At 33.1% G+C, this 22,894-nt stretch overlaps 1 protein-coding gene across 2 annotated transcripts in view; it reads left to right on the top strand.

The window, feature by feature from the left end:
- The first annotated feature begins 1,442 nt into the window (after positions 1-1,442).
- Positions 1,443-22,894, top strand: part of LOC144971283 (glutathione S-transferase kappa 1-like) — a 22,343-nt gene continuing 891 nt past the window's right edge. The window contains exons 1-8 of one of the 2 annotated variants that reach the window (XM_078911895.1): positions 1,443-1,573; positions 5,360-5,480; positions 7,215-7,296; positions 9,615-9,715; positions 12,565-12,693; positions 17,372-17,407; positions 18,291-18,407; positions 21,660-21,753. In XM_078911895.1, the coding sequence (XP_078768021.1) occupies positions 5,409-5,480; positions 7,215-7,296; positions 9,615-9,715; positions 12,565-12,693; positions 17,372-17,407; positions 18,291-18,407; positions 21,660-21,753 (631 nt within the window). In that variant the 5' untranslated portion in view covers positions 1,443-1,573; positions 5,360-5,408. Of the gene's footprint in view, positions 1,574-5,356; positions 5,481-7,214; positions 7,297-9,614; positions 9,716-12,564; positions 12,694-17,371; positions 17,408-18,290; positions 18,408-21,659; positions 21,754-22,894 lie in introns of both variants that reach the window. The other variant, XM_078911896.1, reaches the window with a different exon arrangement.

The following is a 22,894-nucleotide window of genomic DNA, read 5'->3' as shown; positions in this document are numbered from 1 at the left end:
AATAACGACACTTACCATGACACATGTGAGGTGCTATTACATTTTGTATTTCGCTAGAGACACCATTGTTATCGGCCAGGAACTCGTTTTACGCCTGATCACGGCTAAAGAATGTGAGTAAAGAGCCTTTTACAAAGTGATCCTGCAAACTAAAAACCGCATGTCAAACCACCATATCAGAAAGCAGCACTAATTTTGCCTAAATAAGAAGCAAAATAACATGCATTCTATTACAATCCCATTTTTCTTTCTCAATGCATGTCCAGTTCCATCTCTTCCTCTTTACCATTGTAACTGACCCTCTCTGTTCCTGTCAATTCCAACCCCTACTTTGTTGTTATATTATGTTGTTGCCATCTTATTTTTTGACTTCTAAAATTGTCAAAGCCAATACAATGTCAAAGCATTCTTAAGAAGTCCACTGGAAGAAACTAAAGTCTGTTGACAAACTTCTTCTTCCGATTAGATATTGGACAGATAAATTAAAATGAGTTCACCCGTATTGACTTATTCCATAAACTGTCAAATTTCTTGAGGATTTGTTGAAATTATATCACTTAAGCTAAAAAAATACATTATACATATTGCGGTCCACTAATGAAGTATGTTGACGAAACTAAATAAGAGTCATTATTCCCTTCCAGATTTTATAAATAATCACTTGAGTCAACGGGTGATACAATTACCCTTAATTTGGAAAATGTTTTAAAGTTAATTCCATGTTAATTTGTAAGATATAATTTTATAACATTTAGATTTGCCAATGATTCTGTATTCGTTGGCAAAAATTTAAGATTGGCTGTACTGAACTATTTTAACATCAATCCTTAAAAAAAAGAATAGCTATCTTAAAGTGAACTCAGGTTTCCGCAGCTTCGTTGGGTGATTACTTCTCACTGAATTATCTCTAACAAACTATAATATTTTAAGTTAACACATAGTTTTGTGTATTTGCATTATTGATATGGCAGCTATGCTTACCAACTTGTCATCGAAAACCCATATACAAAAGGAGCCTCTAAGTTTTTGTCCCAACATTATCATTTTAGACTCGGGTGTATGTATGAGTGGTTTGGCTTTTGACATTCAGAGCCTTTAAGAGCTCAGAAACTATGAGTGAATAATTCCATTTGCCCCAAGGAAGTGAATTCCACTTTCGAATTACGCTCGAAAAATCGAATAGATGTCGGTGTGTTCGTCCTGAAGAACTGGAGTTTGTGTGTACGGCTTTGTGGTCTTTTTGTATGACACATGCCCTCGGACCAATAGAACTCTTGGTTCAACTGGGGATTGAACATAAGACCTCCTGATCAATAATAAGTACTCCCATGTGTTTTTCAAAATACCTAGATTTGGAAGGATCCGCATATGAGTTTCTATTACCTATAAACTGCCATTTGCACATGTTGCTGTACATTTTAAAAAAAATCATTCTGAAGCAATGATTATCCTCGTGCACAATGATTATCATAACAATAACACCGCTGTTGTTATTGGTGCACGTTTTGTGGGTAGGACGTATAATATAATCAAAGGTGAATCAAAACAAGCTCTGCAATTTGAGCACTGAAAGGTAATAATAGAACGCTCATCGTATTTTTATGAATTTTATATCTTTTCTATAATGTATTAAAGATTTATACTGATTCTTTAAAAATCAAGTAAAACTTAAGCAAATTGTATCGAAATTTAAAGATGGTTGAATTTGAGTCAAAATCACTTTTTAAGATTATTAATCGTCAGACTGTCATTTAAATATCCAAAGCCCTCTTTTTCAAATCAATACAACTTTTCAGGTCTCATGTACTGTACTTCTTTCCAAGCACTATATATTTTTCTTAATGAGCGCTCTATGAAAGGAATCCTTCATGAAACTTTTTAAGCTGAGAATTCCACGAACGATTATCCATTCGAATCAAGTCGAGTGATTGTGGTGGCCATTCGTCTTTTATTATGAAAATAGTTTTCTTGGAATCAAATTCTATGTTACTTTAGTATTCACAAAGATGTTCTTGAAGATGTGGAAAAGCTGGCTAAAAGAAATGAACCATTGCTTGCAATGAATAAAAAAAGGTTTGCACATATGGTTAGACACGACAGCTTGTGAAAGAGAGCCATGCGATGCGTGGTGGTATGTCAACGGAGAAGAAGAGGACAAAAGAAAATGTAACAGGTCAATTACCAAGACATGGACAGGATTGAGGTTGTACATGTTGATGGAGAATGCCACTATATATATAATATTATATATATATATATATATATATATATATATATATATATCAACAAAATTGCCTCACACAATAAGACGTTAACATATAATTTTCCAAATGAATAATAGTACATTTTAATTCATGAAAGTTAGGCTATGGGTATTTAATTTTCATCTCTTTATTGTCCGTTTCTCAAAATATTATAATTGGTTCCTTATCTGTTTGGATGTGACTGGTAGCGGTGTTAAGTTTGCTTCTACTTGGTTATTAGTTATTCTCTGGTTGTGCCAGTGGGTCACATGATAGATTCAGCTCTGGATCAACGTGTAACCAAATGGACAAACTCGGTAACCAGATCTGTGAAAATACCGGAGCAAGTCTTTGACTAGTGCAACATTTTTATATTCCTTATGACAAGTCAGTGATATCGTGAGGATTTCTAATTAACAAACCCTTGACATCACCACTGATCTAAATTCTGTTAGTCGTTATCCTTAATTTGATTAACAGAATACATGAAGATTAGTTGGCATCGGGGAAAGATAAGTAGAGAGCATAAGAATCAATACATATAAATACATAATAGTACTATCGCGTATTAGCGATAGCACATTTGTAAATGTAATTCATTCATTTGGAAGGCATACATGCATATACAATAATTTATACTTTTATCGATAAAGAGAGTGAATTAAATATTTTGTTATAATAACATGAGTTATGAATTTCTGTTCATAACATGAGTTATCGATTTTTGTTATTTTATAGGTTGTGTCTACTTAAAGCCTAGACGAAAATACTATATGAATTATTACTCACTACACATACTAGTTATAATTAATCATAACACAATTAGTCCGCAGCTATAAGATTGATATATTTATTTCATACCCTTGTCCACACAATGTTTCCCACTAAATAGAATTGCAAGTTGGTCACTAGAATAGCATGTTGGTGATAGAGTGATGAATGAGAGAGAGGCCGAATTAACTGTCTTTGCTTATATAGAAATATGACCGGAGTTAAGTCAATCCCAGAAACCAATGATGCTCCTGGATTCGCTAGGGCCAGAATGTTACTGGTCATTTGCTCGAGACCAATCATATTCCGTTTACGTCAGACATGGTTGGCCGTCAAGTAACAATTGTGTAATCCTGGGATAATTTTACGGGGCCTTGATCGGCCAGACGGTCGATTAATTATCCAGACATATGGCATCTCTCGTCTATCGGCTGGACGTTAATTTATTCAGTGTCATACTTGGGTGTTCTTGTAATTACAGCCGATGTAGGTGTAATAAATTATCAAGGTGCAGCTGTGAGAAAGTATGTATCGAATTATTTAAAATCCTGAGAAAGTTAGGAGGAATTTGAAATAGATCACAACACAGCTTTGGGAGCAATGTTTTGCATCCAAGGGAGGCATTTCTCTGGCAAAAATGGCTGTTTTAATTGAGCAAAAAGTGCTTGGCCAGTGGTGATGACTATGTTGAATAGCTAAACATTGAAGATGCCTTGCTCCTATTTTGATTTAATTTATTTGGTTTTTCTAAAGAAAACACCAGAATTCATATTTAGAGAAATAGAGATGATGCACGGCGTAGTTGTGAATAGAAGAAACATCAATAACTTGAGATATGCAGACGATACAGTACTACTAGCAACAAACAAAGAAGACCTACTGAAACTAGTAAATGAGACCAACAAAATAAGTTATAATTATGGAATGAAAATTAATATACAGAAAACGAAAATATTGGTTTTCAAACGAACAGAAGAAAAACCCAAAGCCACCATAATAGTAGATGGAAAAGCAATAGAACAAGTACAGGCTTTTGCATACCTCGGCCAGTACATCACAGAAGATGGCAGATCTATTGCAGAGGTCAAAAGAAGGATCATCATTGCCAAAACAAACTTCATGAAAATGAGTAAAATCCTCACTCGCTTAAAACTATAAAACAAAAACAAAAGTGCGTATGACTAAATGTTATGTATGGTCCACATTCATGTATGCTTGTGAAACATGGACCATAACGAACGGGATAGAAAGAAAAATTGATGCCTTTGAGATGTGGATATACCGAAGAATTCTGAGAGTACCATGGACCAGAAAGAAATCAAACATTCTAGTTCTTATTGATGCAGGCCAACGGTCCAGAAAACTGTCGGCAGAAGTTAAAAGGAGAAAACTGAACTATTATGGTTCGGATATACAACAACATCCAAAAATCAGTGCTAGAGGGAAAAGTAGCTGGCAGAAAGGCATGGGGCAAACAAAGGAAGTCCTGGATAGGAAATGTGGAGGCAACATCTGGCAAAAAGGTAATAGACTGCTTGGTAATGGCCCTCGAGCTTTAACTACGAAAAATCGTTTTTTGTTGTTGTTGCTTTTCCAGGTATATTAGAAACCGTTATCACTCTTTTCATAAAAGTCAGTATAAACGCTGTTGAACCTATGATAATATGACGTACTCTCTAACCAAAAGCTTCACATAAATTATTTGAACAAGTGTTAATAAAAGGAGTGTGATGTGTAATGGTAACACATCTGACCGGTAATCAGAAGGTCTGAGGTTCGATCTTCAGTCGAGGAAGACTGATTATTGGGATGTTCTTTTTCTTGTATTTTCCTTTCTTGCTTTACCTGGTACCTTTCATACACATTTGTTCAAAGCTTTATCGTACACCGGTGCCTGATCTCTAGTTTCCATCGTGACATCAAAACTTTAAATTTTTTGTGTTGTCTCCCCCAAAAATCCCCAAATACTTCCGGTCTGTTCCCTAGCCCCTGAGATTTCCGTTTACAAAGAAATTTTTAATAATAACGCATTTTATTTTTTAAAAATCATCACAATACCACAAAACAACGCGAGGCAAAATTGAAATAAGAATCTACAAGTTATTTATCAATACAACAAATGATTTTCATGGCTAAAGATATTATGCTCGTTGTTGCTCGAATTCCTGTTCTACTATAATACAGAACAATAGCGACCTGTTCTGCAATCAGAAAGTTTCAGGTTCACACACTGCAAGGGGTTGCTTTTTGGAATCGTTTTGATTGGATTACTTCCACCTTTTTCTCTGGTGCAGAATCGCAATATTATAAGACATTATTCCTTGTTTATTATTCCGAACTAGCAGCAAGCAGCTCCCAAGTTAACGACACTTGTCCAAAAAGGGACTGGAACGCATGATGGCCCTCAAAAAATCTGTAGAGTTGTTCTATGACGTCGTGTCTCCATACTCATGGTTTGCGTTCGAGGTTAGAGTGCCCAATACACCTCCTCCACATCATTCCCCTCCATCTCCTCCTCTTCTTCTTCCTTCTCCTCCTCCTCCTCCTTCTTCTTCTTCTTGTCTTCCAGCTAATCATCATCATCATCATCATCATCATCATCATCATCATCATCATCATCATCATCATCATCATCATCATCTTCTTCTTCTTCTTCTTCTTCTTCTTCTTCTTCTTCTCTACCTCCTCGTCCTCCCTTTCCCTCTCCTCCTCCTTCACCTCGTTCTCCTCCTTTTTTTGTCTTCCAGCTCATCATCATCATCATCATCATCATCATCATCATCATCATCATCATCATCATCATCATCATCTTCTACTTCTTCATCTTCTCTACCTCCTCGTCCCCCCTTTCCCTCCCCTCCTCCTCCTCCTCCTCGTTCGCCTCGTCCTGGTCCTCGTCCTCGTCATCCTCCTCGTCCTCCTCCTCCTCGTCCTCCTCCTCCTCCTCCTCCTCCTTCTTCTTCCTCTTCATCACTTCTCCTCCTCCTCCTCCTCCTTCTCCTCCTCCTCCTCCTCATTAATAGTCTTTATCACAATATTCTATTTTCCATTAATATAATTACATTGATCATAGATAATTTTGAAGATGAAGTGGATAATGATGACGACTATGGCCACAACGACAACGACGATGATGATGTTGATGTTGATGATGATGATGATGATGGTGATGATGATTATCGTCATCTTCTGCAGCAGTCGCAGTGGTGGTAGTGGTAGTAGTATTGGTAGTAATAGTAGCAGTAGTAGTAGTAGTAGTAGTAGTAGTAGTAGTAGTAGTAGTAGTAGTAGTAGTAGTAGTACGGGTATCTGGTCTTGTGGTATGACACTCGCTTTCAGATTGGAAGACCCTGGGTTCGAAACTCGCTCGGTGCATAGTTGAGTCCTTGGAAAAGGCTCTTTACTCACATTCTCTCAACGTACTCAGGTGTAAAATGAGTACCTGGCCGAAATAATTGTATTATCGCCTAACAACCGTAATGCCATGTTCTTCATGTTTAGTATTGCTGTTGACCAGGGACCAATTGTAAAGCGCTTTGGACAAGTTTAGTGGATATTGCCCTATATAAAAGCTCACGTTTGGGGGGGGGGGATTTTGTTAGGAGAAAAAATTGTAGTAGTAGTAGTAGTAGTAGTAGTAGTAGTAGTAGTAGTAGTAGTAGTAGTACGGGTATCTGGTCTTGTGGTATGACACTCGCTTTCAGATTGGAAGACCCTGGGTTCGAAACTCGCTCGGTGCATAGTTGAGTCCTTGGAAAAGGCTCTTTACTCACATTCTCTCAACGTACTCAGGTGTAAAATGAGTACCTGGCCGAAATAATTGTATTATCGCCTAACAACCGTAATGCCATGTTCTTCATGTTTAGTATTGCTGTTGACCAGGGACCAATTGTAAAGCGCTTTGGACAAGTTTAGTGGATATTGCCCTATATAAAAGCTCACGTTTGGGGGGGGGGGGGATTTTGTTAGGAGAAAAAATTGTAGTAGTAGTAGTAGTAGTAGTAGTAGTAGTAGTAGTAGTAGTAGTAGTAGTAGTAGTAGTAGTAGTAGCAGTAGTAGTAGTAGTTGTGATGGTGGCAAACGTGGTAATAGTAGCATCAGCAGTATCAATTAGTGATTAGTTGATTTTAATTATCTCGCTCTGGCCTTATCTTTATTACGCTTTTGACATCTAATCTTAATTATTAATCTGAATTATAGGTCATTACAAGATATCAACATAAATGGGACATTAATCTTAAATTGAAGCCTTTTTTCTTAAGCGGAGTAATGCAGTCTACAGGTATGGTGTTCCTTTTCCTCTTCTAAATCCTCATCCTCCTAAACCCCCTCCTCCTCCTCCTTCTCTCTCTCTCTCTCTCTCTCTCTCTCTCTCTCTCTCTCTCTCTCTCTCTCTCTCAATCTACGAAAGCGTGCTGATATATATATATATATATATATATATATATATATATATATATGTACAGTTTGCAAATAAATTAAAACATATTTAAGGTACAATCACTAAACTTCAAACATCGCACTCACAAACCATAGTTATACACTCACGTGCCACAACTAAGTCATGTGACGTCATTTGTGGGCTTCTCGTCAAATAGCGCTCTGTTATTATTCAATATCTACAGCAAACATCCATCGTTTATGATGATATGTGTAGTAATGATGGCGCAGTTCGAAGATGGGTTAGAATGTTCAAAGGAGATGTCGAAATTAGACAAAAGCGTTTAATTGCAAGCGACCAGTTATGCCACTTTCTGTATCCGATACATGACGTAATGTAGTAACAATGCCACTACCACATTATTTAATTGGTCTGTAGTGTTTCATTCATTCTGTTTTGTTGATAAAGGGGACACCCGAAACGTCCATTTTATCTATTTTCGTATATTAATTCGAAGCTTACATTCAATTTCACATATTTATTGCATCCGATACAAGTATCAAAAATCAGTTGACTGTATGATTAGGACGAATCAAAGGTATAACAAAACGATATCGCTGATAAACACCATATCTTGAAAGCTCTTTTGGGTGACCGAAAAGTCTGCACGATAGATCCTAAAACAGCTAACTTCAGAAATGAAAGCGCAGAGAAAAGAAATTGGAACCCAACATTTGAAACGATATGACAAAGAAGGAGAGACTTTTCTGCAGAATATTGTGACTGGTGATGGTATACAAATACGATCCGGAAACCAAAGCGCAGTTGATGGAGTGCACGGATAAATCTTCTCCAGCCCAAGGATATTCAAAGTCGGGAAAGGTCTTGTTTATCATTTTCTGGGGTATGGAAGGCGTAGTTCACATGGAATTTCTTGAAAAAGGACAATCAATGAACTCTGAATATGAATATGTTTCGACTATACGAGCCCTCCAAAATAGACTCACACGAGTTCGAGGTGGCAGAGATCCGATATTGCAGCATGACAATGCGCGAGATACACTAGTCGTCAAACACAAGACGCATTAATTCGGTTCAAACTTTCGACCCTGCGTAAAGTCCGGATCTTGCCCCATCCGACTATTTCTTGTTACCACAGCTCAAGACGTATCTATGAACGGAAACCATCCCAAAAGTGACAGTGGCAGATGTTCGCCGATGATGGTACTTATATATAAGCCGGCCCTTGTATTTACAGAATATGGTCAACATTGTAGAAACCTCATAATCCTACATAAATCTCATAGAAATTGACTCTCTGTAAACCACGAATTAAAGTGGTTAAAGCACTTGCCATTTTGGTGTCAATATTTACAGGCCAATTTACAAAACAAAAAAGATTTAAAAAACGGGAGACTGATTTTTTGGGATGGTCTTTTTCTTCTATTTTTCTTTCTTGCTTTCTCTGGCACCTTTCATACACACTTGCTCCGATCTTTATCTTATACTAGTACCTGCTCCTTAATTTCTTTAATTTGATATAATAAAATCAATTATATCCCCATCGTAAAGTGAAAGTCAAAACCAAAAATTAAAGACTAAGGGGAGGGGGTACCAATAACTGAGTTGGTTAAAGTAAAGGCATCAGTATACCATACTTTACCATACCATACTATATATCAGTTCCATGTACGTTCAGAGTTTTTTTTTTAAATTCTGAGCACTGAAAGCACTCTGCGAAATACTAGCGTCTAATCAACATTAACCAAATGGACTGTTCTGTCTATTTCTTATGCCTATCTAATTCTCTACTTGGCTTTTTCAGAGTCTCTCTTTCATGTCAAAGTATTTAAACAATGTCGAATCATTGCTTCGAACTGCTTTACTATTGAGTTCACGATTCACCACTAAAAAAATGGACGGTTTCAGAAGCTAGAGAGCATACTTTTTTCGTTTTATTCTGATTTCTATGTATTTCATAAATAGATTTATTGGTAATTTCATTGTTCTTTATTTATTTATCCATTCATTCATTCATTTATTTATATTCTATCTATTAGTTTACCCACGTATTTCATTATTCATATATTGCATTGTAAAAACAAATAGGATTTTAATTATTGATATTGGCGAAAGTTGAATTTCGGGCCTTAACTTTTTCACAATTTCTGTGACACTGCCTTAGTTCTATTAAGAGTTTATTATTAATATTTTTTAAGAAAGTAAATATCCAGCAATGGTTCCGAGAAAGTTAACGTACCTGAAAGCTGATGTAATGCGATGTGCCCGCTACTTTGATGTTCCTGTAAAGCTCCCAAAGGTAAGGCTTTTTCTTATGCTATGTGAACTTATTTGACTATCATTTTCACCCAATTGATTCAAGTAACTTCCCAGTCTGAATGCTTGGATTTATAAAGAATAGATTATGGTTTCTGTCAAAATTCAAACGGGTGCGTTTTGCTCTATTTTTTATCGACAATCTGACAGATGGGAGTGGTACTTTGCTTACGGTCTTAGAATTAAAACACAAAAACAAATAGACCCAAATAAAAAAAAAAAAAAAACAAAATATAAAACAAAAGGAAAACAACACATTGTTAATCTAAAAGATTAAATCTGTAAGTCCATCGGCGATCGCAAATTCCTTTCGAGATGGCGGTGTTTTCATTTAACCACATTCGAATGACAGAAAATTTACTGTAATGTATAACATAACATAACATTATGTTGTTTATTTACAGCGGTGTAGCACAGTACTTCTGTGGTCCATGACCCCAAAGTTTCAATGCTGTAAAATAGACATCCTCGTTTGGTTTCATTTTCGAAATATCTAATCAGCCTTATCGAAATAGTCTGCACTATTGAGATGTTATATTTCAAAATTCATTGCTTGAAATAATTCAAAGAAAGGCACTATGCCACTAAAAATTGATGATGAAAATGTTGCTGCTTGAAGCTCAAAGTAATAACAATAGGAAATGAAATGTAAGCTTCAATTTCTTAAACGAAGACAGATAATGTGGACGTTTCGGGTTTTCCATTTATCAACAAAACACGATGAAAAAAAATCGTTTTAAGTGTTTCATTCATCGTGTTTTGTGGATAAAGGGGAAACCCGAAAAGTCCACAACATCTGTGGCAAAAATTTAACACGGGCTCTACGGAACCATTTTAACCCCAAACCCTATTTTTTAAAAGAATAAATTATTATTATTATTATTATTATTATTATTATTATTATTATTATTATTATTATTATTATTATTATTATTATTATTATTATTATTATTATTATTATTATTATTATTATTATTATATTATTATTATTATTATTATTATTATTATTATTATTATTATTATTATTATTATTATTATTATTATTATTATTATTATTATTATTATTATTATTATTATTATTATTTTATTATTATTATCATTATTATTATTTATTTATTATTATATTATTATTATTATTATTATTATTATTATTATTATTTATTATTATTATTATTATTATTATTATATTATTATTATTATCATCATCATTATTATTAATATTATTATTATTATTTTTATTATTATTATTATTATTATTATTATTATTATTATTATTATTATTATTATTATTATTATATCATCATCATCATTATTAATTATTATTATTATTATTATTATTATTATTATTATTATTATTATTATTATTATTATTATTATTATTATTATTATTATTATTATTATTATTTTTTATTATATATTATTATATCATCATCATCATCATCATCATCATCATCATCATCATCATCATATATATATTATTATTATTATTATTATTATTATTATTATTATATTATTATTATTATTATTATTATTATTATTATTATATTATTATTATTATTATTATTATTATTATTATTATTATTATTATTATTATTATTATTATATTATTATTATTATTATTATTATTATTATTATTATTATTTATTATTATTATTATATTATTTATCATAATCTTCATCACCATCATCACATCATCATCATCATCATCATCATCATCATCATCATCATCATTATTATTATTATTATTATTATTATTATTATTATTTGTAGTATTAGCAGTAGTAGTAGTAGTAGTAGTAGTAGTAGTAGTAGTAGTAGTAGTAGTAGTAGTAGTAGTAGTTGTAGTAGTAGTAGTAGTAGTAGTAGTAGTAGTAGTAGTAGTAGTAGTAGTAGTAGTGCTGCTAGTAAGTAGTATTAGTGATAGTAGTAGAAGTAATAGTAGTAATAGTAGTAGTAGTAGTAGTAGTAGTAGTAGTAGTAGTAGTAGTAGTAGTAGTAGTAGTGGTTGTAGCTATTTTTGTTGTTGTAATAGTAGTATTTAGTGTTGCATTAGTAGTAGCAGCAGCAGCAAAAACTGTAGTAGTAGTAGTAGTAGTAGTAGTAGTAGTAGTAGTAGTAGTAGTAGTAGTAGTAGTAGTAGTAGTAGTAGTAGTAGTAGTGGTGGTAGTAGTAGTAGTAGTAGTAGTAGTAGTAGTAGTAGTAGTAGTAGTATAAGTAGTAGTAGATGTTGTGTTTATTATTTCATGCTGCATGCCCCTTTATTTACTTGATTTCCGCTCTTTTCTTCTGGTTTGATAAACGCTTATTCTTTATCATTACCACTTGGCCAAATGAATGGCATTTGCTGGTTTCTATATAGAAGAAATAAAAAGAGGAGAACAACGAAATGCCAAATTAACCTTGATAAGAGACAAAAGGCTTTTCACTATCGATGACCATAAGTTGTTAAATTGCTTAACTCTCTCCTTACCGGTCATTTTTAGAATTTCCTCCGAAATTTCACACCGACCCAATACAAAAAAAGACTTTTCTTACTCAAACAAAAAAGTAACAAGTGCATTCTATACAGATTATTGTTAAGCAAAATTATGTCTACAACACAGTGTTTTGTATCGATAGCTGTAATCAAAGCATTTCTTTCAATTTTGTGATGTACACGAGAAATCAGAATGAGAAAATTGTCGGTTGCATCGTAACGAATGTGACGATTTTTCCATGGTTGGTAAGGAGAGGGTTAAGTCATAATCATTTAATCTGGTAGATTAATCAATTTTCCAATATTTTTCTTTAACTTTAAAATTGGATGAACAATGAAAATGCTTTCTATTCTAGAACCCAACAGAACTATTGTTTGAGAAAGGATCACTCAAGGCACAGCGATTCCTAACTGCGTTAGACATGGAATGTCCGGAGAAAGTGGAACCTGTTTCGCGAGAGTTTTGGATGCGGGCATGGAGTCGGGTAATGCAATAAAGTGCAGTTAATTAATATCATCCAAAAATAAAGATTGAACCGGGCCATCCAATTTGATGCATCAGCATTTCGATTTGAGAGGTAATTCCATCTGAAGCCAATTTAACATGAAAATTAGGTCCTTAAATTTTTCCATTTAAGACTTAAATGAATTGTAAACGAATTTGCTAAGGGAAAAAATATCGCCTTTCATATTAATTATTGTAAATATCAATTTTACGCAGACGTGACCTGAGAAAATTGGTTGGCCTGGTGATGATGCAATCGTGTGTAGAAGAGAGAAAACTCTTTGGTATGTTAAAACGATTTGGTAATGTTGTCTCTGTACAGATGACTCCGGATATTATGATGGATCCTATTGTAACAACATTGAAAAAGAGTTACTTTATCTTGAAATTCATAATAAGCGATTTTGCTGCCTTAGCAGATTTGTTGATGAAGAATATTGTCATCTAATTATTTATTTGTTATTGTTTTCGTTGTTGTTGATTTTGCTTTCAATTGTATGAGCTCCCGCGCGCGCGAGCGCGCGTGTGTGTGTATGTGTGTGTGTATCCAAATTTCGTCTCTTTAAGTGTGTTAGTGGTGTGTCTTTTTATAACTAGAAAGCTATCATTTAAAGAGGGATATGCTAGAGGTTCAGTCAGAATAGCACTCATATGCAAAGGGGACGGTCTGACACCTTTAACTTGGCGCAAAGTACTTTGACATATTATTCAAAGGTTAGTGAGTAAGCATTTACCCTTGTCCGTTTAAACAATTGCTATTTTCCGTTTAACGCTAAAGAAACCTAATGTACTCCAGATCAGCGGGTTTTGTGACTCAACAAGTATCACTTTATTATTTAATGTAAAATGAAATTTTGATCTCTTTATTGTTCATGTTGGACATCTCAGTCTGTTCTCATAAGAAGTCACTCCGACCAATCGCCATTAAAATTCGGGGTTACCCAGAGATCTGTTTTGGGTCCACTGCTGACGCTGTATACACACCAAAAAGTCCATTCAAACATTAGTCTCTTTTTATCTTTTCGAGACTTGACTATTGTAAATTCATTACTATTTAATCTGTCTGATAATAGAAACTACAGCTTTAACAAAACCAAGCCGCAAGAATTGTTTTTAAGAAGAAAAAAAAAAAAAGAGAGCACATGGCTACAATCTTTTATGAACTCGACTGGTTGCCTGTTAAAGCTAGAATTGATTATAAAGTTGCAATACTATGTTTTAACTCTAAAGACGATTGCTCACCTTTTTATCTGAAAGATTTTATGAATGATTATATCCCATCTCGTAATTTAAGATCGTGTGATCAACATCTTTTGCGCACCACAAAATAAAAAAGGGGGAACACAAAATTAAAAGACAGAACCGTTTTTAATTATGCGTATCACAAATAAATGTCGTAAATATAAAAGTCGTTTTCATTACCCTCGACATTATCTTGTCAACTCTCTTAAGAGAGAAGCATTAATGGTTAAAATAAATATGAACCAAGTATAAAGCATTTCCAGGGATTTACTATGCTCAATGCGCTTCACGTTTCAACTACTCCCTCAGCAGGCCATATGGAACCATATTTCATTTTAATACAGGACAAGTTGCCAGACATCCGTTTTGTACAAGCACTCTTACAATATCCGTCACTGCCTATAACCAGGTACTCATTCATACCCGAGTCAAGTAAGGTAGTGTGTGAAGTGCCTTACACTCAGATACAGCGTTGGGACTAGAATTTTCTATGACCACTGTCACCCATCCGGCCACTGACCACGCTTAACATCTCTTGAATATTGTAACAAAACGAAACACCGCACTGCTGAACCACTTCGCAACACAACCCATAAATAATTTTACCACATCAACACACAGGCTAATCATTTTTATTGATTCCAACTTTTCGTTTATGATTTTTTTTTCAATTTCGGTCCACCTTCATGCAAAAATTGGCTATTGTTCAACATCAACCGATCAAAAAATAGAGGAGAAAATCAGTTGTTTTTTTTTTTCAAAACAAAACAAAACAAAAAGATACTAGCTTACCAAAGCCGTAAATTTACTTACTATAACCAAATCCCCTATACGTACTAGATAGTAAAATCTTAAGAAAGTTCGATACATACAAGAGAAATTATAAGGCTTGGTTATCAATAAAAACTGATCAAAATATAGAGGAGAAAATCCGTTTTTCAAAACAAAACAAAACAAAAAGAAATTAGCATACCAAACCCGTAATAAAATTTACTATAACCGAATCCCAATACGTACTAGATAGTATAATCTTAAGAAGAGTTTTATACGTATACGAGAAATTATAGGGCTTGGTTATCTCACGAAAATGAATGTCACATTTGAGTACCGATTTGCACATTTTGCCTTTTATTTGTTGAATATGTTAATAAAATGTGGTTTGAGCTTTTCTGGGTTGCTATAGTTGTTATAGTTCCCACATGGTTTGAACTTTCCTGATTTGTTATGGTTCCTACATGCTTTCAGCTTTCCTGATTTGTTATAGTTCCCAAATGGTTTGTGCTTTCCAGATTTGTTAGATCCCAAATGGTTTGAGCTTTCTTGATTTGTTAGAATTCCCAAACGGTTTGAGCTCTTCTGGTTTGTTATTTTTCCTAAATGGTTTGAGCTCGCCTGATTTATTAGAGTTCTCATATGGTTTGAGTTGCCCTGATTTGTTATAGATTCAACTGGATTGAGCTTTCCTGATTTGTTTAGTTCCTAAATGGTTTGAGCTTTTCTGATTTGTTGTCGTGCCCAAATATTTTGAGCTTTCCTGATTTGTTATAGTTCCCAAATGGTTTAAACGCTCCTGATTTGTTATAGTACCCAAATGGTTTCAGTGGCCTATCGCTTCAATCTAGCATTTAGTAGATGTAAACCAAGTGCTGGAAACAAGATTTAAAGTTTGAATCATTGGTTTTTATTAAAATGAATATGATTTTATTGCTAATCAAACAATAAATGTTTTTTTTTTTTATGAAAATCGTTTTGCTTAATGAGCATCGGGTGCAACGAAATATAATAATTCAATGCAAAACAATTTACAACAAAACATAAACGATACAAGAAAAATCCTTTTTAATTCAATTATATGGCACTATTTTAATTGTTTATTACGGTGTAACAGGAGGTCATTAGTGAGAAGGATACACATTTGTGATGGCCTTAATATATTTTGTGTGCAGGTCATGCAGACATGGTGTGAGCAACGCATGATCGTATCAAATGAGAGTAGCTATTCGCTTTTGATTGAGGAATGTTCCAATCCTCAACCAGCATTGATTTCAGCCCGGCTACGAGAATGGAAATGATCTATAATATTACCTTTCCGTGTGCTCGAGGTCATTGGTCACAATTGAAAAATGTGCTCAAAGAGACCCACATAGTGAAAAGTGTTCACAGTTTTTCAAATATCTAACACCACAATGGATCATTTTGTTCCGTTTGACTCATGTGTGTGTGTTTAGAACTTTCATAAACAAAGTCGGGTGTTTACATTTACTAAGAAATATACAATCGTTGAACAGCAACAAATCATCTGATCGATGACTCTATTGGGACGAAAACTTGAATATAGATCGCTCCCATTGGCTGGATTTCACTTGGTGTCAGATAATGTCAAAGAGGTGTGCAAGCCATCGATAACTCTGGATAACCTGAGATCTAGACATCGATATGATAACATTCGATTGTCACAGTAACAGCAAACTGACTGGCGTAACATAAAATCCCTAAAATGAAATTAGGGAGACGTCATGACATGACAACGCAATAATTTGCCATTTGCGTTTTTTTTTTTGTCATGGTATTCTAAATTTTCTTGTTTGTTCGTTTTGTGATAAAACTTTAACGAATTAATTATGGATGATTTATTGTAACAGATTTGTTCCGTAGATTTTACATATCTGATATCATGAAATAATGAAAATGTTGCTGCTTGAAACTCAAAGGAACAAAACCGATAAGTATTGAAATGTAAGCTTCAATTTATTAAACGAAGACAGATACTGTGGACGTTTTGGGTTTCCCTTTTATCAACAAAACACTAAGGACAATGAGAGATCCATCGTGTTTTGTTGATAAAGGGGACACTCGAAACGTCCACAGTATCTGTCTTCGATTAATAAATTGAAATTTACATTTCAATACTTATCATTATCATATCTGATATCTCAAAATGTTATGGTCTCGTCGTTATTTTATATCAGATCTGTAATTATGTGCAGGTATACACCAACATAATACTAGATTGGGCCACTGGGCGACAAATTTAAATTATTTGTATTTGGTTTGTTTCAGGTTACTAAAACTCGATTGAATTGATTCTCCTGCCTTTATATTATTCTGATTTATAAGTTTTCCAATATCAATAATTTAATTAATTAGCTATAGATACGTGTAGCCTGACGTGTACTTATTTGCAGGTCGTAGCCTAAATTATATAGGCCCATTGTTGAAATGCAAATACTCTCAAACCAAAGTAAATTATTGTCCATGACAACATTATTAAGTCAAGCCAATAATTGCGTTCGGTTTAAATATAAGGCATTTTGTATTATTAGCTCTTTTTGCAGTATTAATAGTCACATTTGATTTTTATGTGTGCATTTTATGACAGTTCTTATCAATTCATTTTAAATTGTTTTCAAATTAAGGATGAAGATCTCTCACATGACTCAAGTATCGGTGAGGTGAGTTTTTCTTGATTAAATAACAGCAATGAGAATCTCTTATGATAAATATCTATCATTCTAAATTTTAACACGACTTGCCTTATACTCAATTATTTCCTATGTCATACTTTAGAAATAAAGAGACACAATTTTATTGAAGGATCACAATAAAATATTTAAGACTGACATGAACAAGTCTGAAAATTTAAACAAAAAAATGCTAAAGATGTTAATGAATTTAAAAATGCCTTTGACAGGGAACTTTTTTCTTTAAAATACTTATAATATCGACTGAGCATTCCTAATATTATGTCAATAATACGAATGACTGTTTTTTTGGTAATTAAAAAAAAAAATCTTCCATGTTTTTATCTAATGATTATCCCCTTTTAATATTTTTATCTCAAAGAATATGCAATGTCTAATATCCCAAATATTGCTACCTATGTTTTAAGGCCATCTAAGGAACACTTGGTCCATTTTAAGGCCATAATACTGATTTGATATGATGTGATATGATATATAACTTCCACATACTTGATGAGTAACCCCTAATAGCACTTTGTGAATAGAAAAATAAATAGATGTCTTCATTAAAACATTTAATCGCGTTGGTTCACACTTTACAAATAATTGTCTCAAATGAGACGTTTTACGACAAAATGAATGGGGCGTTAGCGAGAGTATCCACAAGCTTGGACCTCTCTAGGATAATGATTATAATCTCAATTTCGTAATGAAAATAAAAGAAAAAGCAGTAAAGTTGAATCAACTCTAGTAGCCTTGAAATTTGACCAAACACCGCTTTAGTTTGTTCCTCAATTTTTTTATTTAACATCCAACGAGAAAACAAACATGTTCGAAATAATTTTTCACTTGATTTGTTTTTTTTTTTTACAAGGCTGCCAGCCAAGCAGGATTGAGTCACCAAGACATTAAATATACTCTCGCTCGATTGAAGGATCAGGATGTCAAGGACCGACTCAGGAAGACAACGAGCGAAGCGTTGGAACTTGGAGTATGACGCTTCGATTCAAAATATTTGTTTTTGAATGATATCACATTCCTTATTCTAAGATTAAAGGCCCATAATATTTCCCTATTAAGAGCAAATCTTAGTACGCATTGATATGAACAATAGAAAAATTTTGACTTTAAAGTACGAGTATATATTATATTATGTCAAGATTAGATATTTTTTTTTTAGAAATATCAAATGTAAGACTTACACGGATTGTCCCTGAAACAAAGTCAAAGAACCTGTAAGTCATATCAAATTATACAAATCTGCAAAATATTTTGAAATCTCCTTTCCTTTTCAACTTATTCTACATGCACATTGGGCACAAACATCTTGAACGTATCTAGAATTTAAAAACCAAAACAAAAATGGCAAATGCCTTACATGAGTTGTCAATGACAGAGGTGGTTTTTGTCATGGTCTCAAGTGAGTAAAGAGCTACTCGACTATGCATAAAGATATGTAGAATGAGGCCCCAGAATTTACTAGTTACTATAAATGAAAAACAATTAACGATTTGTTTAAGATGAAATAAAAAGGAAGATGAAATTTAGTTAAAAGAGATAAATAGTGATTGTGGTAGTTACAAATAGAAACGTGAATATATTACGTAACTTATGATGATATATTGTCAGGTTCGTAAGGTTACGTTTCCAGGCAGTTGACAGGCGTGGGTTCTATATTCCTCTGATAACGGGCTCAGGTTCGTAAAGTTCCACTTCCAGGTAGTTGGGAAGGGGTTATTCGGGTATTTCTTCGACAGCGGACTCAGGTTTGATCCTTAAAATGTTTAGGATTACACCATCAAAGGTAAAAGCTCCGACGTCTTGATGGTGGAGATAAAATATCCACAAAGTACCAAAAGATAAAAATCTTCAAATATATATGAGGAATGGAGCGACTGGCCGTCCGGCATAGATTGTAGAGAGAAGTGAGTGTAGAATGTTAGACCTATCAGCTTTTATAATAAGTGGCTACGTGACAGAATGTAGAACGAAAAGTATTCACTAATTAGAAATTAATACGAGGGAAGGCTATAAAAGGAAAGATCTAATATTAGAAGGTAAAGTTTATCTAAGCCTACCGAAATATAACTGGAGTGAGATGAATTCAGTTCTTAATAAAATAAAATTTAATAAGATAATTATGAACAACCTTTACTGTGACAGTTTTCTCAATGCACAAGGAGAAATCTGTTACAGAAATTCACAGGGAGTTTAAACGCTGTTTAATGGTGATAATTTATATTACAAGACAAATTTAAATATATAGTTGGTGCATTTTTTTTTTTTTTTGCTGTAAGCCAAACAGGTTTACAAGGTAAACAGATAGTAGGACGCAATTCTTGTGTCAGTCAAACAGAAGAATTAAATCAGTCGGCATATGAGGGCTTGAATTCGGGACATTGCAATGACCTTGAAAATTCAAAGTCATCTGCCCATAGAATTGTACACGATGAATGAGCTCAGCAATCAAATAGTGTCAGGGAGGTAGCCCACAGATGAGAAGTCCTTGTGGTTCAGCATTATGGCAATGCTACTTTGAAACTGCATTGGAGAATAGAGAGACATTGTAATTAACAAGTTTTACCTCATCCATTACATAGTTCTGACCCTGTCCCTATTGATTTTCACTTGTTTGGGCCATTAAAAATGTCTGGCTGGTGAAAGGTTCACTAACGATGAAGAGGTGGCAGAATATGTGCCTTACTTTTTGGGTCAACTTGACTGAACCTATTTTTAAAAGGACATCTCTTCCTTAGATAGAAAAGTGCAACAATCCCAATGTTGATTACATCGAAAATAAGGTTGAGTTGCAACATCCAACATATTATGAGTGTGTTTCGAAATGTTTTTATTCTGTATCATCTTTAACATTATTTCTGCCCGCCATCAAAATTGATATTTTAATCAAAGTGTGTGTGTGTGTGTGTGTGTGTGTATGTGTGTTTGTGTGTGTAGGGGGAGGGGTGTAGAATGCTCGCTTCATAAGCAATTGGTCCAATTGTGATCCCAGGTTTAATTGAGGGTTCCCCCTGATCTCTGTCTATCCTGCAGCGTTTGCTTAACAAAGTGTGTTTGAAAACAATGGGCGTTTTAGGGGCTCCCTTGTTTCAATACTAAAATATATTTTTCAAAATTTCTCCCACGATTAAATTATGTCTTCTCATTGCATTATTCAATTCCCCTTCACAAGTTTTCATAGTCTTTTGGCAAGTGGCTTTAGTTATAGTCCAAACGAGGGCAGTGCTAAACTCAGGCTTTGGAATAAACTATTTACTCATATTGTCTCACTCTACTCTAGTGTAAAATGGGTACCTTGCAAGTAACCGCGTTACCGCTGTCGATAAACAACATTTTAAAAGCACTTTACAGGCATTATGCTTCTTCCTACATAATAGGTGTTTTGGGATCTCCTATAAAGAACTTTGCATAGTTTGCATAATCATATAGCTTGTTTGATGTTACGCTTTATATTTCAATTTTTCACACACACACACACACACACACACACGCACACGCACACGCACACACGCATATATATATATATATATATATATATATTATATATATATATATATATAATATATATATATATAAATATATATACCTATATAAACAAAAAAAAAAACAAAAACAAACAAACCACAAAACATTTTTCCGCAATTGGAAACTTGATGTGGCACGTTTAGATTTCTGCCAGTCTTAAAAACAAACAAAATGGACAATCATGAAATGTAAACCGTTGTGCACCAATTCCTTTTTCTAAGAAAAATCGCCTTTTTAAAATAGAATATATGGTTGGCATTAGGCCTAGGCTTATGTCGTTGACGTGTTTATGTCCGTACAGTCAATGAACGAGTTGAAAAATATAGTATGGGACCCGAAACCAACATCAACCCGTTTTTCGGGTAAAATGAATTAATACATAAAACTGTCTTAACTCACTCAATCCTAGAGATTTTTGCTTCTTTCCAAAATTGAAAAAAAAACGTGTATTAAAAATGATCATGTGCATAGATATTCTTATTCTACTAAAAGCTAAAAACATTAGCTTTGATACTAAGCCTATAATTTGTCTTAGAAAACTGTAATAAATAGGCATGGGCTAAAAGTAACCCAGGTAAACTACGGATATAGTCGGTTTTAGGGTTGAGTGAGTTAAACGGTCTCATTTTGATTGTTTTTAAAGATGTTTTTATATTTGCCCATTGTTGACCATTCTCATTTATCTAATGCCATCCTTCAGGTATTTGGCTCCCCTATTATAGTGGCTGATGTGAATGGCAAAAAGGAGTGGGTCTTTGGCAGTGACCGATTTCCTATTTTGGCTCAAATTCTTTGTGAGTTTCAGTGTTTCAATAATGCACTTCCCTCCACAGGGATCTGATTCATGGACCGAGACTGTAACGATAGTAAGGGACTATTTCCATTGTCTCGCGTTACGAGCTTTTCGTGAAGCCGGACTATCCAAAGTCTAAGACTAAACAAGGGACTAAACGGGTGAAATTTACACCCGCGATCGAGCAGGCGTCAACAGCGTATTCTTGGACTAAATATCAACATTCTCGCAATGTGTGCTAATGCTTTGGGGAAGTAAGTGTACAGCGCTTAGAACAAGGATACACTGTGGATAAGCATCATTAAGTCCCATCGTTACTTATATTTAATTTTTAAAAAATATTAAACACACATTCACAAACAATTTTCTCTCTCTCTCTCTCTCTCTCTCTCTCTCTCTCTCTCTCTCTCTCTCTCTCTCTCTCTCTCTCTCTCTCTCTCTCTCTCTCTCTCTCTATTCTATCCAATCTATCTATCTATCCTCCCTCCACCTCTCTCTCTCTATATAATAATAATAATAATAATAATAATAATAATAATAATAATAATAATAATAATAATAATAATAAATAATAATAATAATAATAATAATAATAATAATAATAATAATAAATAATAATAATAATAATAATAATAATATAATAATAATAATAATAATAATATAATATATAATAATAATAATAATAATAATAAAATAATATAATAATAATATATAATAATAATAATAATAATAATAATAATAATAATAATAATAATAATAATAATAATAATAATAATAAATAATAATAATAATAATAATAATAATAATAATAATAATAATAATAATAATAATATATAAATAATAATAATAATAATGATGATGAATAATAATAATAATAATAATAATAATAATAATAATAATAATAATAATAATGATAATAATAATAATAATAGTATTAATAATAATAATAATAATAATAGTAATAATAATAATAATAATAATAATAATAATAACATAATAATAATAATAATAATAATAATAATAATAATAATAATAATAATAATAATAATAATAATAATGATAATAATAATAATGATAATAATAATAATAATAATAATAATAATAATAATAATAATAATAATAATAATAATAATAATAATATG

This window comes from Berghia stephanieae, chromosome 4 (assembly GCF_034508935.2).
Source record: "Berghia stephanieae isolate SIO BIC M18660-M18661 chromosome 4, UCSD_Bste_1.3, whole genome shotgun sequence".
NCBI lineage: Eukaryota > Metazoa > Mollusca > Gastropoda > Nudibranchia > Aeolidiidae > Berghia > Berghia stephanieae.
This window is presented reverse-complemented; position numbering and strand designations above follow the sequence as displayed.